The sequence below is a fragment of the Balaenoptera ricei genome, chromosome 2 (assembly GCF_028023285.1).
Source record: "Balaenoptera ricei isolate mBalRic1 chromosome 2, mBalRic1.hap2, whole genome shotgun sequence".
NCBI classification, from domain to species: Eukaryota; Metazoa; Chordata; class Mammalia; order Artiodactyla; family Balaenopteridae; genus Balaenoptera; species Balaenoptera ricei.
In genome coordinates this window covers 6,593,451-6,611,069 of record NC_082640.1, presented here as the reverse complement: position 1 = coordinate 6,611,069, position 17,619 = coordinate 6,593,451, and the positions used below count along the sequence as shown (strand labels likewise).

The window sequence follows — 17,619 nt, the reverse complement described above, 5'->3', positions numbered from 1 at the left end:
GAGTGGAATAAAAACATAAATGAAAATACTGGATTAAGCATGTCACTGGGAATACTAAAAAAAGAAATTTAGAATGCTGGGAAGAGCAGCCAAATTTTAAAGGGTTGAGGCGTGATTCAGAATACAAGGAGAAAGAGAAAATGCAAACTATTTGTTAAACAAGTGAAGGGGAAAAGGATGATGGCTTGAAGGGTAGTTGGATAAGGAATTATTATTTTACAGAGGGAAGGGCATGAGTTTAAAAGAAGGAAAAGAGTGATTAAATGGGAAAGAGAGAGTTTAAGGACTCCCAAGTCCTGAAAGAACTGAGACAGTGCGGTGTGGTGGTGGTGGTGGTGGACGGAATAAAGATAGGTTCTCAAGGTGTGGCCTACAGACCCCGGGAAGTTCCAGAGACCCTTTAGGGGACCTGCTAGAGGTGAAAATCATTTTTATTATAATACTAACATATTTGCCCTTTTCACTGTGTTGATATTCACAGCGATAGTACAAAATGAATAGCAGGTTACGTTACTGGTGCCTTAACACACATTAAGTGACATTAAGCTGACCAGCAGTCACTGTACTAGGAAACACCACAATATGCTCTCAAACACACAAAAAAGCCAATTTAACTTTAAAAAGCCCTTACTAATGCTAATCTTATTAAATCTTGACTTTGAATACAATGTACTTTAAAAAAATAGTCTGTGTGACAAAATGGAAACTACCCATAAAGCACCTCTGCTACATACCTTGTGCAATGATAGATTCTCAAAGCACATGTGTAATTTTTTGAACTGTGAGCTGAACTAACAGCTTTTCTGTGGAATGCTGTTTTTACTTTGAAGAGCTACTAACAAATTATGATTATTTAGACTTTTTCTCAGAAGTGAATGAAGTGAGCCTGATACTTCAAGAAAAATAACTTGACAGTATTTCTGCCAGTGATAAAATCTCAAGCTTTCAAATAACTAAACTTCTGGAAAACTCAAGTCCAGCACTGTAGCTTGACAGCTTCTCAACACTCAGAGATTTTTCTGACAAGATCAGAAATAATAAATGTGACTTTTGATATTGTAATAACAATATGTGTTAACATTTAGAAGATCTGCATAAACCAGCAGACCGATAACTTCCAAATGACCAATGCACACTGTTACAAATTAATGCATGGGTAAAAGATCCAGTCAAAGTACAAGACAAACCAATGGATTTCAATTTAACAGAGGACGAAAAGTTCATTGATGTAGCTTCATATTCTGTATTTCATGTAACCGCTAAGAAACTACCAATTGTTGAGTTTTGGTGTAGTATCAAAGAAGAATATCCACAATTATCTGAAAAGGCTATTACAAGACTCCTACATTACCAACTGCATACCTGTGAGACGCTGGATTTTCCGCAGATACTTCAACCGAAACAACATATTGTAACAGACGGAATGGAGAAGCAAGTGGGAGAGTCCACCTGTCTTCCTATGAGTTAGACACTGAAGAGATTTTTTTAAATGTAAAATAATGCCACAGGCCTCATTAATTTTCTTTTATTTTTCACACTGAAGCCTGTAATAGTTTTTAAGAGTGTAACAGGACCCTGAGTTTAACAAACTTGAGAAAAAGGAAATCTTAGCAGGCTTCCAAGTTAGACATTCAGGCAAAGAGGAAGGGAAGAGATGCTGTTGATTGCGAGTGGGGGGCATGAGGGCATAGAAAATTGAGGAGAATGCTAATTCCAAAACACATAAGAAAAGCAGACAGGATAAAGAACTAAGAGAAATACTGGGGACTCGGCTAAGGTTTAATTACTACATGTGCATTGACGCTGACCACAATTTTCCCCAGCAACACACACCACCACCTTGGGAAGAACAGAATAGAGGAGAAGAAAAATGCAGGATAAGAAATAGGTATGGTGGATGGGGCAAATTTAATAAGGACAAATGAGAACTGAGGGTGCTGGTTATCGCATCAAGACAACCAAATCTGAGAGCCAATCTAGAAACAAGAGGTGAAGGCAAGGGGCCTCTGCTCTTTGTCTACCTCTTCCCCTACTGGGAAGAAAGGGTTACTGGTGTTGGGCCTAAGTGCAGAGGTGAAACTAGGCTCTTTCAAACTTTCAGCAGGTCTCAGTAATGGATTCTTGCCTTCCTTAAAATGACTAATAATGTAACTCAATTTTCAAGATCCATGGGTGGGGCTTTTAGATGGAAACGCATTCTGATAAACTGCTTTTGTACTTTAGAGATAAAAACCCCAGGGAGAGAATTCTAGGCAGATCTGCTTTATGCCAAGTTCCGTTTAATTACAGTATATATGCTTGAGTGTGTTATTTGATAATGAACAAAGGCTCTTAGAGCTTAAAAATGAAATAAAATTAGACAAATGGAAATTAACTATTCTATCCTAAAACAGGATTATGCTAAGTAGGCACCCCCTTTTATAATAAGGTTTCACTTGAGTTTGAATTTTTTAGGATATAGAGTTATTTTTCTTGTCAAGTGTTCTCATATTCATCTTATTTCCTAGTTTTAAGAGGAATTAACTTATCACAAAATGGCTGATTTACTAATTAGATCTGAAATAGGCCATCTAAAGCATCTGATCCTAAATATACGATTTTGTATCACATTCCACAGCACTACAGACATAGAAGTCTTTCTCAGTTCTACAGCTCATAACTAATTTAAACCTGAGCCATGAACCTCTTTGCAATTTCCCAGTCTTTTATTTTCATATGACTGACTGACATTATTCAAACCAGTTTGACAACTACTGCCTCTATAGTTCTAGCCTTCCATGTTAACAAAAGGCCACAGAAAGACTTCGTTTGTCATTATAAGTCAGATAATACTGGTCGAGTGGAATCTGAACTGAGCCTTAGTTTCCTCACCTACAAAAAGGAGGGTAACTATTGACACATTTATCCTTTGCTGTCTCTTGGGGTTGCTGTAAGGATTAAGTAAGATTTTCAAAACCTGTAAAGCCTAATACAGACGTAAGGTATTATGATAGATGGGTTGAGCTGAAAAACACATTATGTACTCAAAAGTACCAAGAAATTAACTTTGTCACATAAGCTTCCAAATTGTGAGTTTAAAAAAATTGGTTTTTAGGTGACATATTATGTAGGTAGGTGGGAGAAAGTAAAACCTATATTTGAAATAAAAGGCTTCCATCAACAACAAAAATCTCTGAAATGATATGATCCACAATATTAATTTACCTTCACTTTGGAAGACAAATTAATGATACTGGCGTATCATTTTAGTACTTTGGTAAAATGTTAAATCACGTTATAATAGACATCATACTTTTGGACTTCAATCCAAACACTTTAACTCCTGCATACATTTTATGCTTACATTTTAACTGATCCCTCACTTTTCCAAAGTTACTTAGAATCTTTTTTTTTCATATTACATAACAAAAATTGTCCTATACCGTAAAGTCCAAAACTCTAATTTCAATCCACTACAGTTCCCTCCCCATCTCTACCCCAAAACACCACTGAACTGCTATAAACTGCCAAATTGGGTTTCTCTTCTAGCTAATCTTGAGGTGAAACAACGAAGTAACTTAAAACTTGAAGGAGGGGGGCCAAGAAAAGGAAAAAATGGGTTCTCAGAGTTTATAATGTAGATCAGGGTTGGCCTGCTTTTTAAATGCAGTTTTGGAACACAGCCATGCCCTTATTATCCAGCGCTGCTTTTGCTGCAATGGCAGAGATGAGACAGAGACAATAGAGGTACTGGCCCTTTAAAGAAAACATTTGCCAAACACTGGCTAGACAATCAGTAATGAAAAGAAAACAAATTCTCAATAAGTCAAAATGTTTGCCTTTACAATAAGATTAACACTTACTTTTGTTAGATCTAGATGACTCTTGTTTTGCTTCTGCTGGATGAGGTCAACGTGACCACCTCCTACTCTCCTGGCCTAAGCCATGGTCTTTTACCCTCGGACTACTGCAACTGTCTCTCATTTGGTCTTGCTGTCTCACTCAATACACTACTGTCTATCCTCAAACTTAGCAGTCAGATCAGCCCTTTAAAAACTTGTCCTGTCGTGTCTCTCCTCTGCTCCAAACCTTCCAATGACCTCTCATCTCATTTAGAATAAAAACCAAAGTCCTTACAATGGCCTATAAAATCTTAGTGATTTGGGCCATATTATTTCTTACATCATCTTTATCACTGACCCGTTCCCTCATTCCCTCTCCAGCCAAACTAACCTCCTTCCCGTTCCTTGAACAAAAAGCCAGACGTATTCTGCATTAAGTCATTAAATCTTTTACAATGGCCATCCTCACTGCCTGGAACACTCTTCAGATACCTGCATGACTAACTCAGTTACTTCAACAGTCTGCTCAAATCTCACCTTAAAATGAGGCCTGTCCAGGCTACTTCACCCTATAATTCCTTATTTCTCTACCTTCTAGTATATATGCTTAACTTATGCTATATTATATTTATCATTTGTCTTCCCTCCCACCCTATCAAGTCTAGGTCTGGAACACTGGTCAGTTTGTGGGAGAAGGGAAAGAAGGATAAATGTGCTTACAAATAAGGAGGTAGAAAATATACGCTTTTCTTTAAAAAGTATTATAGGCAATTGAGCAGGAGGGAAGCAGGCAGGAGTAGGGAGTAAATTTCCAAGTTAAAAAACAAAACAACTTCAAAGCTTTAAATAATGTGACTTATTGCCTTTAAAATAAAAACTGTTAAAAAAAAACAAACAAAAAAAACCCCAAACCAAAACCCTATTTCTTTTTCTTAAGAAAAAGTATTTGCAGAAGAGAATTATCTAAAACTGCCAAATGAATTTTAAACGAACAAAAAAATACTATGTGCCACTCCTGCACTTACTGCTTTAACATATTATCTAAAACTGCCATATCAATTAAAAGAGAGAGGGAAAAAAAAAAAACAAAACCCAACTGCTGCAGCTGTTTAACATATCAAAGGAATTTAACATGACCAATCAATACAGTTTCATAAATGGAATATCCCTGGACATAGTTCTATGTTCTCTTTACCCCAAACACCTCACACCGATAACTTGCTTCCAAAAGACTAATGAGATTACAGCTGTCAATTCAAAGCACAGATATAGATGATGAAATAAAGCCAAAGCTGATGTCACATTACGAATGCAGTAAGGCAAGCGCAGCAAGCAGTGTCCTGTGCCCGTTCCCACAATCCCAAGTCACTGCCACAGCAATCGTCAGCCATGGTCTCTGCCTCCTCTAAGAACGGATAAATGAATACAAAGTTAACACAGCAAGACCGATGACAACATCCCTCTGAGTCAGAGGTGACAACTTAAAAGCACATATTTGGTTGCCTTAAAAATCATGATCAGTTTAAGATCTTGAAGAATTACGTAGCCGCAATATAACCACACTCTCTATAGAGCAATAAGTAAATAAATAATCCTTTATTTTGAAAAGATATTGATTGAACAAATCTTGTAAAGGAACTTCTGTATGACTACAAGGTGGCAGAGCATTCTAATATGTCATTACGAAGTTCTCTTTTAGTGATTATCCATCAAATTAACAACAACTTCTTGCAATTGTCAGGGCATGGCCAGACAGCGATCTTCGGCTTGGTTTACAATTAAAACACTTTTTAAATCAAGCTACCCTTTTCTGAGCGTTTACTCCACGTCAGATATTGTGCTAAGTGCCTAAACGAATTCACCTGCCTTTAATCCTCACAACAACCCTGTAAGATTGGCACTACTATTATCTGCACTCTACAGAGAAGGAAACTGAGGCTTAAATAAGCTAAAAACCTTGAACCTAGAACCCAAGTATGCCTATTCCAAAGCCTGTTCTTAACCATCATTAGAACTGCCTCTCTGAATTCTCCTTGCCTCTGCATCACAGTACTAAAATAAATGAGGCTGAATATCACCTTATCCTGTGTTGTATTACTAATTAATTAACAGGAAGTAAAACTTTTCTCAATCCTTCACAGTCTTGTGTACTTTAGGGCTGGCTGTTCACTATTAGGATAAATAAGACAAACTGGAAAATAAATTTTAAAATCTGCAAATGTGGATGTCCAACATTTCAGAAAATACTAGTTAAGCGACATAATTAAATCTGTAAAAAAAAAAAAAAAAAAAAAAAAGCCAAACTAATTACATGCCTGGTTGAGCAACACAAAGGAAAACAACAAAGACACAGCTGAATTAGGAGATGGGAGAGTTGGAATTCGTTCCCAGTTCTATCAATTTGTGCAACTTTGGCCTGGTCATTTAACCCTTCACAACTCATTTTTCTCATCTTCAGAACAAGAGTAATGGACTAAATAACCTACCTGACTGTAATATATTACGATTCTAATTTTACCAGCTCTTACAAGTATCTGGCAGGAAGGAAGGGATTACTTAAAACCCTGAATTTTTGTTACTAAATACGCATTACGAAGTAAGGACTTAGATTTACTATGCTAAATTTCCCCCAAACTCTCTGAGAATCGGTATTTTCTAAATAAATATTTTAATAACAAAATGTTTTAGTAACAGTACTAAAGAGCTGTTATTTGTGTGCTTGTGATGTTTTACCTACAGCCATCAACCACCCTCCTGACTCCAAACACTACGCTCTTAACCTCAACCTCACCATTGTCCCTTTTAAGTCACCTGAAGTAATGTGCCCGTTGTGTTTTAATATTAAAACTTACGAGTTAGGGATGATGGCTAATAAATATCAATAGGTGGTATTTTCTCATTTCACAATTACTCGTAGTATTAACAAAACTTCTTATATAACTCAGAAGCCTGTCTGGGTAATTAGATCGGCACAGGAAGTCCTATGGGCCGTATTCCTTCGAACTGGAACAGATCCTACACCACCTCAAAACCGGGGACGCTTCGGGTCAAGGGATCAAACGCTCTGCAGCCGCAACATTCCATTTCTGCACCGAGTACCACGCCTAACCCCGCCTTACTGAAATACAAGCAACACAATCGCTTTCTGGAATTAACCACTGCGACTTTCACGTGGACTTCCCTCTCTCCAAAATGAGACCAAACGACCAGACTCGCTAGGGGGTAAAGATCCAGGCGGCCGGAGCCCTGCTGGAGGAACGGACGCCGGGGCACAGGGCACACCTTCCGTGTCACCCGCTGCGGCCCGGCAGCCGCCCCCTCCTCCTCTCCAGCCCAAAGGCAGCCCAGGGAGTGGCAGGGGCGCCTCGGGTCTTTGGCGGCCCGCTCGCACCGTTCCCCTACTCAGCCTCTAACCCTCAGGGCAGGCAGGGCTTTTCTAGGAAGTCCCGTTTCTGAGCTGAGCAGGGGAACCGGGGCGGAGTGCGGGCCACGCGAGCCGGCTGGCGCGAGAGGCGTCACGGCTCGACTCTCGCGGGGCCAAAGGGAGCGGCGGCCGGAAGCCAGAGTCCAGCCAGGGTACCTTGCGTCCAGCGGCAGAAGATGGTGTCAGAGAGACCGGGGCTGCTCTTGGCGCCCCACACCAGCTCCATCAGCTCTTTAGTCAGTTCGGACATGATGGGGTACCGGCGAGCGGGTCTTGGCTTTCCGGACTCCTGCCCCGGCACATGGGGAAGGGGCGGCTTCGGAGACCGGCGTGGCGGGACGGCAGCGGCAAACGAGCTGGGAGGCTAGACGGGAGGAAGGCAACAGGAGAGAGACCTACTTGCAGGGACCGCGCCTGTCAAGCCCGCTCGGAGCGGCAGCGAGGAGTTTCCCGCACCGGAAGTACTGGGGCCACTTCCGGCTTCTCTTTCACTACCGCCCCCAAGGCCGGAGGGGCAGGCGGCGCCTCCCCGGAAGCGGAAGTGGGGGGGGGGGGTGGGAAGAGCCCGGGGCGGCTTGGCGAGCACCTGGCGGTTTCTGAGCTCAGTCCCAGGGCTCGGTGGTGCGGTGGCGTCTTTTGTGTTGGGAGGAGCATCGCGTCCCGTGGGCGTTGGCATATTTCTACCCCTGGAATACCTCCTTCCAGTCCGCACTGCTTTGGGCTTAGCTGGGGTGTCTGAGGCCCAAGCCCTAGGGCCCAGAAACGTGGCCTATACCTTAAAATGTGTAATATTAATTCTGCCAAACCAGAGCTTTGAGACGATGGTTGAATCCTCATGAGGAAACATCCATGTCTGTGTCGAGGAGCCGCCGATAAATTGAAGGCTGTCAGTCTCTTGATCAGTCATATAAAGTCAAACCAACTATTAACAGAACCGAAAAATGTCGCGTAATGGGCACTGGAAATGTCTCTCCCAGGTGTCTAACGCAGAATTACAAAGCTACTTAGAGGAAAACAGATTCAAGGCGGCCTGTTTGTAAATGGTAGAGCAATTTCATCTACAGTTTTCTAGACTGTAGGGTGTGTGGGCTAAAGACCAGGTTATAAATCATTGACAAGCATTCAGTTAAATTTAGTTTGGGTGAAAACTTCTATCTGTGCTGCTTCAAAAGAAGGGAATTTATTCTGGCTGACCTTTGAATTTACAACGAAAAGGCAAACTCTGATGGGTTTCTTTCAGGTAGCAAATAAGAGGGTTTGCTAATTTATACTTTATTTCCGACTTAAGCAACCTTTGCTGTAGTTAAAAGGAACTGTTCAAAGTGCCTGAACCATATCCATAGCCTTCCTACTAATTGTTATTCCCTTCGGAATATCCTTTAGCTTACTAGTTTTTCAAACCAAATCTTACCCATTCTTCAGGACGTAGTGTAAGTGGCACTTTGTAGTAAAGCTTTCTCCAGTTATTACAACGTAAAGGAAAAATTGTAGCTTCTGAAATTTCATAGTACCTTATCTATAACTTGCTTATATTTGCAAAGAATTATTTACTCCTCTCATGCGGTATACGTTTATGGAAGCCAAGGACCTGTCTTATTCATAGTACCTAATACAGAGCCTTGAATATACCTGGGTCTCAGTAGCTGTTAGATGACAGAATGAAACTTGTCTTTATTGGAACTTAAGAATTCACTATCTTTTAGTAAGTGAGGGAACCAGGGGAAGTACCATTGACTGGTCCAATTAAATATCTAATATTTGCATGGGTGATTTACAATTTGCATAATTATTTCACTTCCTGAAAGACAGAGAAGGGTCAATGTTCATAGATCCTGTAAGTGGCAGAACTCTAAGTTCAGAGCTGTTTGCCACATTTGGTTTCCTTCCATTAATATACAGATAGTAGTTATAGATTTGATTAACTGTCCATAGATAGAAAGAAAAAGCTATACTTTCAAAATGTGTTTTTGAAAATGAATTCTTTCTTGATCTGTGATTTTTCTTAGTTTCCAGCTGTGGGGAAGCTGGCAGAATCTTGGGTAGACATTGATACATATGTTCTTTCCACCTTTAGATTATAGTCTTTATTTGCAGTGTTCTACATTTTTTAATTAGCAGGACATATTTTTAAGTAGGAATATTTGATTAATGTTAAATTATTTATGTTCCTTAATTATTCATTACTTACTACATTTAAATCGTGAACTTAAATTAGAGTAAAAATGCAAATTGATTGTCATTTAAAATGTTCTTATTCAGTAATTACATAGGAAAATAAAAATTGCAAACAGTCAAGTTTGTTGCATATATTTCTGGTACAGGACAATAAAGCCTTTTTCTTTTTTATAATGACTTGGAAATTATGTAAATTTCCTTCGGAGTATTTATCTTACTCCATACTTTAGCATACTATTATTTTTTTTCCTTAGGACCATCAATGGTTTTGATTAAATTGATGTGTCTCATTAAGATGCACATAGGTTGCATAAAAGATCTTTAATCCTAAAAGAGAGTTTTAAAATATCAGAAACTTCCTGTTCACACATTAAGTTTTATTTGTGGTATTTCTCTTTCTTTCAAATTCAAGTCAGGGCACTTCCATAAAACTGGGCTTAGATTTCCATAATAATTAATTCTCTTTAGCCATCTTTACTACTTCACAGAAGCAGTATTAATTACTCATTATCAAACACTAACTCTGTGCTTAATTATCTTCTTGTCTTTCCCCAAATTTCCCTGTCAACTAAAAGCAAAACAGCTTCATTACCAGTTTCTTAGCAAGTATCATGAAAAGAACAATTCTCTAACTAGAAGCCCTCGACTCCTAATTTAGTGTATTTGCACTACCACTTATTTAGGAGAAATCAATCTTTCAAAAAACCTACCCTACAATAAGATTAATAAGTTCTAGGCAGGTTAATAAGACAATCCCCTACTCATTTATTAATAAAACTATTTAATTTATATGCCCTATGTCTTCCAATAACAGTGTAAATCTATCAAGCAAATGAAACTCTTTCCTTTGCATGACCCTAACCTCATCTCAGCAGGATAATTTTCCTATCAAGCATACCAAGTTCCTTTTAAACCCACCATTGTCATACTCAAGTATAACACAGTGTATCATTTCCCAAAGCATTTCCTACGAACATTAATACCTGGTGGAAAAGGGGTTCTATCATTAAATGTGGGGCTAAATAAAGTTAAACAAGAGATGGGATTATATTCAGGGTTAAAAGACACATTTGAATCATTTTGTTCACTGACCTTCTCACAGTTTATGTTCTGCAGAATACTGTTTGGGAATCACTGATATAATGGAATAGACTTTTGATAGGAATTAGAAAACTGAATGTTAGTTTTTATTTGGGTACTGTGACCTTGGATGAGTCACTTAACTCGCTATACTGTGCTTTCTTCATCTATAGAGAGGACTAACTTTGATCATCTCTTAATATCCCATTTACTTTAGATCCTGCTCAACTTCTATGATTTAAAAAATTGGCTGTTTAGAAGTTTAAATATATGGAAGGAGTGAGAAGGAAAAGAATGTTGAGCAAGCATAAAGAGTAAACAAATAATTTAACATTATTCTTCACTAACACAGAATAAAAGAGGTTAGTCATTTGCCACTGATCACTTACTTGTGCTAACATTTTAACTAAGATCAAATCCAAACTTGCATATTAATCCAGAACTAGCTATATTAGATGAGTACATAATATACGCACACTTGGCTGTGTCATAGGTGCTTCAAACTCAGTATGTGCCAAATCAAACATCTTTCCCCATAAAACCTGCTCCCCTTTCAATGTTTCGTAATCAGTGAATGGTGCCATTATCCATAAAAAAGCACATTTTTAAAAACATCTTTATTGGAGTATAATTGTTTTACAATGTTGTGTTAGTTTCTGCTATATAACAAAGTGAATCAGCTATACATATACATATATCCCCATATCCCCTCCCTCTTGCATCTCCCTCCCTCCCACCCTCCCTTATCCCACCCCTCTAGGTGGTCACAAAGCACCGAGCTGATCTCCCCGTGCGACGCAGCAAAAGCACATTTTTTAATGGCACCAATAAATAACTTCTTTGAGCCTCAGTTGCCACATACATAAAATAAGCTTATTAATAAGAATTACATCGTACAATGATTATGGAATTTAACAGAGTACGTTGTATGTAAAAGAAATATGCACAATGAAAAACCCTATTCTTATATTAGCTATATTAATGGTTTGAACAAGGAAGCGTAGGAGGAAAGGTGGAAGATGAACTATTCCTGCATTTGAGCTGGAGAAGGCATCAGAGAAGTTTGAACTGGATAGAATTTTGACTAGAGAAGAAAGGGAGGATGTACATTTAGGCATGAAATAACCCATTGTGGCAGGAGCCTGGTATTTGTGTCACTAGAGAGAGATGAGTGAAGAATGTCAGGTTAAGGAGGGTGCCATAGACTGAATTGTGTCTCTTCTGAATTCATATGTTGAAGCTCTCACCTCAATGGGACTGAATTTGGAGATAGTGCCTTTAAAGAGGTAATTAAGGTTAAATGAGGTCATAAAAATGGGGCCCTAATCCAAAAAAGAAGAGGAAGAGACACCAGGTCTCTCCCTCTCTCTACTTCTCTCTCTCTCTCTGTCTGTCTCCATATATACACAGACAAAAGGCCATGTGAGGGCACAGTAAAAAGGCAGCATTCTCTAAGCCAGGAAGAGAGGCTTTACCATTAACCAATGCTGACAGCACCTTGGTCTTGTACTTGCAGCTTCCAGAACTCAAGAGAACATTAATTTCTATTGTTTAGACCACTCAATTTCTGGCATTTTGTTAGGGCAGTCTGAATAGAATAATATCGAGAGCCAGAATCTTAAGAATATTGAATACTATCTTACACAGTTATAGAAGCAAATATTGATTGAGCACAAATTGCCAGTTACTGTACTAAGCTCCTTACATGTATTATAGTACAAAACCCTCAAAACTCAGTGAAGTACTACAATGATCTCCTAGAAGGATAAGGACTTTGCCCTGAATCATGCAGTAAATGGAAAAACCAGGATGCAAACCTAGGTTTTTCTGACCTGGAATCTGTGCTGAAACAAGGTTCAGAACACAGGTGATTTGATTCCAGGGTCTATGGCCTTGGTCCTTAACAAACAAACTTTATTCTAAATATAACAGGAGCTAGTTAAGATTTTTTAATAGGGGAGTGATAACATCATCTTTCAATTTTATAATGCTACCTGGAAGAATGCAGTGAGATGAGAAAGCCTGGAAACATCTAAACCAGTTAGGAAGGAAGTTATTGGAATAAATGCAATCATGAAGAGATGCTTAGCACTTGACTAGAGAAGTCCATGGAGATTTCAACGAGGGGCAAATTCTGTGGACATTTTAGAAGCACAACAGATAAAACTTGGTGATCTACTAAGAAAAGACGGTGCTATTAAAAAGTTAATAAAACACAACTCTGCGTCAATACAAAATTAGCATTTCTGTTGACCAGAAACATACTAGAAACACGAATGGGGATTAAAGCTGTAGGTTCCAGGTGTGGGAGTAGGACTAGATGAACAAGAGTTTGACTTCTGAAGGCTGAAGTTGACTGAAGCCAGTACATGAGAACTGGAGTTGTTCCAGGTCCACCTTTAAGGACTCATGATTACACTGAGTTGTTCCTCTTCCACTTTTAAGGACTCATGATTACACTGAGCCCATCCAGCTACTCTGGGATAATCTCTTTATTTTAAGGTCAGCTAATCAGCAATCTTAATTTTATCTGAAGCCTGATTCCCCAATTACATAGGTTATATTCCCAAATTGCAGGGATTAGGACATGAGCATCTTTGGAGGGGTGCACCCCTCTGCCTATCGCAGGGCATGGGAGATAATGACTGATCAGTGTCTTGGAAGCAATGAGATGAAGATATTCATTAGGCAATTAAAATCTGGGGTCATTCACCCAATAACTATATATATATATATATATATATATATATATATATATATATATATATATATAGTCAAGCAGTTTAAAAAAATGGACAAATATCCTTGCCCTCATTGAATTTACACTCTAATGTGAATGACATGGAGAAAAACATATTGAATTTACACTCTAATGTGAATGACATGGAGAAAAACATATAAATGAAGTATACAGTGTGTTACATTAAATTCTCTGGGAAAAAATAAAGCAGAGAAAGAAGAATAGAGTGGTGGGTGAGGAGTAGGGGACTGCAATATTAAATAGCGCCCATCCCTGACTCACAATAAAGTGGTGTGTAAGCAGAGACGTGTAAGCATGAGCCAAGATGTGTGATGAAGGAGTATTTCAGGCAGAGGAAATAGCAAGTGCGAAGAAAAATCGAGAATTTGCCAGGACAGTTGGCAAAGCTGCAAGGAGAATCCTGAAGTTGGGGACAAGTGAGGAACTGGCCTTTGTTCTGTGCTGCCAATTTCCTACTTGGGTGCATTGCGGGTCCACCCAGCTTTTTTCTTCCCCACAGATATATTATCTTGGGAACCACAAGGGCTGTAAGATTATATGGAGGAAGGGGCAGAGTTGCTTTAACTGTAGCCTGACCTTGCAGCAAGGTATCTTCTTGCTCTAGGCTCCACTCAAAACTTCTGTTTCACATGATGAATGAGACTGAACACTATACTCAAGTATGGAATGTATTGCTTCTGAAGCATAAAGCAAGCTACGCAGCATTGTTCCTTCTCAGTGGCAGGAGGTGCAAGGTACAATAACTTGTCCTTTATTTTGGAGGGATGTCTTGAAATGCCCAGACAGTGGAACCCATTAAGATTTCACCAATTTGGTAGGCCCTTGAATCTTTGTAGAGTTTATCTCTTACCCTCTTCAGGCATCCAGAGTACTTGCCACTTCTTAGTTAACAGGTCCAGTTAACAAGGTGTCCTGTGCAGTAGCCAGCCTCCAAGGATGTCCCCAGTGGTTCTCTCCTCCTGCTACTCCTGCATTTGTGTATTCCCTTTTCACAATGAATAGAGCTATCGTTCCCAAGTCAAGGTCATGAAAGTTTCTTCCTTACTTTCTTAGGGGATGCGAGCTGCCATGTTATAAAGACACTCAAGTAGCCCTAAGGAGAGATCCATGTGATGAGGAGCTGGGGTTTTCTGTCTATAGCTAGCACCCACTCACCAGTCATGTGTGTGAGCCTAGGTGAAAGTGGGACCTCTACCACCAGGCAGGACATCAGATGACTGCCGTCCTGACCAACACCTTGACTGTAAACTCATCAGAGACCTTGAGCCACAACCTCTGAGCTAAGTTGCTCCCAAATTCCTGACCAACAGAAACTATGTGAGATAATAAATATTTATTGTCATTTTAAGTCACTAAGCTTTGGGGCCCTTTGTTACGCAGCAATAGATAATGCAGCATCGATATACTGTATCCATGTGCTGTTCTGTGCAATTTCTAGATAGTCCCAATCTCTTGGGGTATACAGTAACAGAGAGCAGCAAAATAAATACAAATTTGGGGGCAGACGGTGCATATGTACTGTTGTCCATCCTGTGTGAACGAGAACTCTCTCCGATCCTCCTTCCAGATAGGTAATGACAAGACACATTCATCACGTCAATAGCCATATTCCATGTACCCAAAGTCGTTTTAATCAACTGTGGTAAAGATACCACAGCCTGTGCGGCAGCTGCAATCAGGGCCACTCTTTAGCTAAGTTTGTAGTAATCTGCTGACATCCACCTTTATCCATCCAGTTTCGGGAGGGGCCAGACTGGTGAATTAAATGGAGAACATGCTGGCCACCATTACCCCAGCATCCTTTAAGTCTTCTAGTGTGGCACTAATCTTTGACATTCCCCTCAGGATGCCATGTTGTACTTGATGTTCTGTCTCAGCTGGAGGAGCAGTCCCAGGGGCTTCCACTTGACCTTTCCTACTTCCTACTCTTATTCTTTGAATAGAAATCCAAATATGAAAAGTCTGATGAATGTCAAGTATATCTGGGGTGGCCAGCCTCCAAGAGGGCTCCCAGTGACCCTTATCTCCTGCTGTTCATGTCCTGTGTAGTCCCTTCCAAGAAGTGACCAATAAGATTGCACAAGTGACACTGTGTGATTTCTGCAGCTAAGTCATAAAGGGGACTGCAGTTTCCGCGTTTGTTCGTTAGGATCCCCCCCTCAGGGAGAAGCCAGCTGTTGTGTCATAAGCATGTGGATAGTCCAGTGGAAAGGCTCACATACAGAAGAACTAAAACGTTCCCCCAGCAGCCAAACACCTCGACAGCCATGTGAGTGGGTCACCTTGACACGGGTGCCCCAGTCCCACTCCTGCCCTTAGATCACTGCAGCCCCAGCTGACATCTGACTGAACCTCATGAGAACCGCTCAGCCAGAACTGCCCAGCCAAGCTGCACCCAAATTCCTGCCTAAAGAAGCTAGGACGTGATACATGTTTATTTTTATTCTAAATCACGAAATTTGAAGGTAATTGGTTATGTGGCAATAGATAATTAGTACAGGTTTTGATACTGGGAGTGTGGTGCTACTCTAAAAATCTAAAAAATCTAGGAACTGCTTTGAGTCTAGGCAGTGGGTAAAAGCAGAAGGCCTTTTTTATTTATTTTTTTCACATCTTTATTGGAGTATAAATGCTTTACAACGTTGTGTTAGTTTCTGCTGTACAACAGTGTGTATCAACTCAATGTATACATATATCCCCATATCTCCTCCTGCTTGTGTCTCCCTCCCACCCTCCCTATCCCACCCCTCTAGGGGTCACAAAGCACCGAGCTGATCTCCCTGTGCTATGCGGCTGCTTCCCACTAGCCATCCATCTTACATTTGGTAGTGTGTATACGTCAATGCTACTCTCACTTCATCCCAGCTTCCCCTTCCCCCCCCATGCCCTCAATTCCGTTCTCTACGTCTGCGTCTTTTTTCCTGCCTTGCCACTAGGTTCATCAGTACCGCTTTTTAAAATTCCATATATATGCGTTAGCATACAGTATTTGTTTTTCTCTTTCTGACTTACTTCACTCTGTATGACAGATTCTAGGTCCATCTACCTCACTACAAATAACTCAATTTCATTCCTTTTTATGGCTGAGTAATATTCCATTGTATATATGTGCCACATAGAAGGTCTTTAAAAGGAATGTTAGTGAAAGCCTAAATGGCAGCAAAGAGACTATTAATGGAAGCCTGGTGGTTCCAAGGAGACCAACAGTGAGGAAAGTGAGAAAAGGAAAGTGAGAAAAATATTGAAAACTACAGAGGAAGGGATCCCTGTGTAACATGCTATCTCCTGCAGTAATGTGGAAAGTAGAAAATTTCCTTAGTGAACCAGGTGATCTAGCTTAGAAGACTTCCAGGCACAGTGTTGAATGTGCCAGCTGGCTTCTTCTTGTCACCTGTAGTAAAATGCAAGAGGAGAGCAATACGCTCCGGAAATAACTGTTAAGCATAAAAGAACTAGGCCTTGCTGGTTTGGAGAATCCCTAGACTTTCCATATGACAAATGATGTAAAAGTTAAGAAATGGCTTCCAGGTGAAGATTAAATACAGGGAAATGTAAAAAAAACATGATCTAAAGATGAAAAGAAGAATGTGACTGTAAAAACCTTAGAAAAATCAAGCAAGCAAAAGACCCTGTAAAGATTTTAAGGGTGTGTGTCTCATGGATCTTCTACTTTAAACAGAAGGGCTTCTAAGAATCTAAAGTATGTTATACTTCAGCAGCCTCACTGGGAAGTCCAATTAGAAAAAGGCTTATCTCAAAGAGAGCCATAGTGTGGCTATTTTCCAATAGATTAAATTCTGATAAGATTCACAGGAGACCCACAAAGTTTAAAAAATAATCATACTTATAGAAACAGCACCAGTTTGGACAGAAAGGATTAGAGACAATAAAAATAAAACTTGGACTTTGAACCCTTAAATTTATATAGGAAGAAGGCTGAGAAAATTACCTAGCTGTAAACATGAGATACCTTTCACGGTAAAAGGAAGGGTGACTAAAAAAACCAAGAGCTCAGAGAGCAGACCCAAAACTACAGTGAATCATCCCCAGGACTTAAGTCCTAAATCGAGGAACTATCAACACATGTCCCATTGTGTCCTTCTATATTTCAGAAATGTTAGGGACCCATAACTCCTGTACACCTCCTCTTTTACCAGTTTTGGATGGAAGATACTATTGTGATTATCCTATCCTGCCCCACCATTGTGATGGGTGTATGGACCAGGCAACTTGTCTCAGCTCTCAAGTCTTCAGAAACTACAGGCAAGGAAGCTCATACCCACCTAATTTAGATAAGGTTCATGGAGTTCAAGCTGATGCTATAATGGTATGAGACTCTTAGGGCCTTTAGGCAGGGA

General features: G+C 39.8%; 1 protein-coding gene across 2 annotated transcripts in view; it reads right to left on the bottom strand.

Annotated features, from left to right (window-relative positions):
* The window catches only part of MINDY3 (MINDY lysine 48 deubiquitinase 3), a 99,105-nt gene extending 91,374 nt beyond the window's left edge, over positions 1 to 7,731 (bottom strand). For both annotated transcript variants that reach the window (XR_009501058.1, XM_059915279.1), the window contains exon 1: positions 7,402 to 7,731. Coding sequence is in view for 1 of the 2 variants with exons in the window: in XM_059915279.1 (XP_059771262.1) it covers positions 7,402 to 7,495 (94 nt within the window). In the remaining variant the exon portion in view is untranslated. The remainder of the gene's footprint in view (positions 1 to 7,401) is intronic.
* Between the last annotated feature and the right edge of the window lie 9,888 nt (positions 7,732 to 17,619).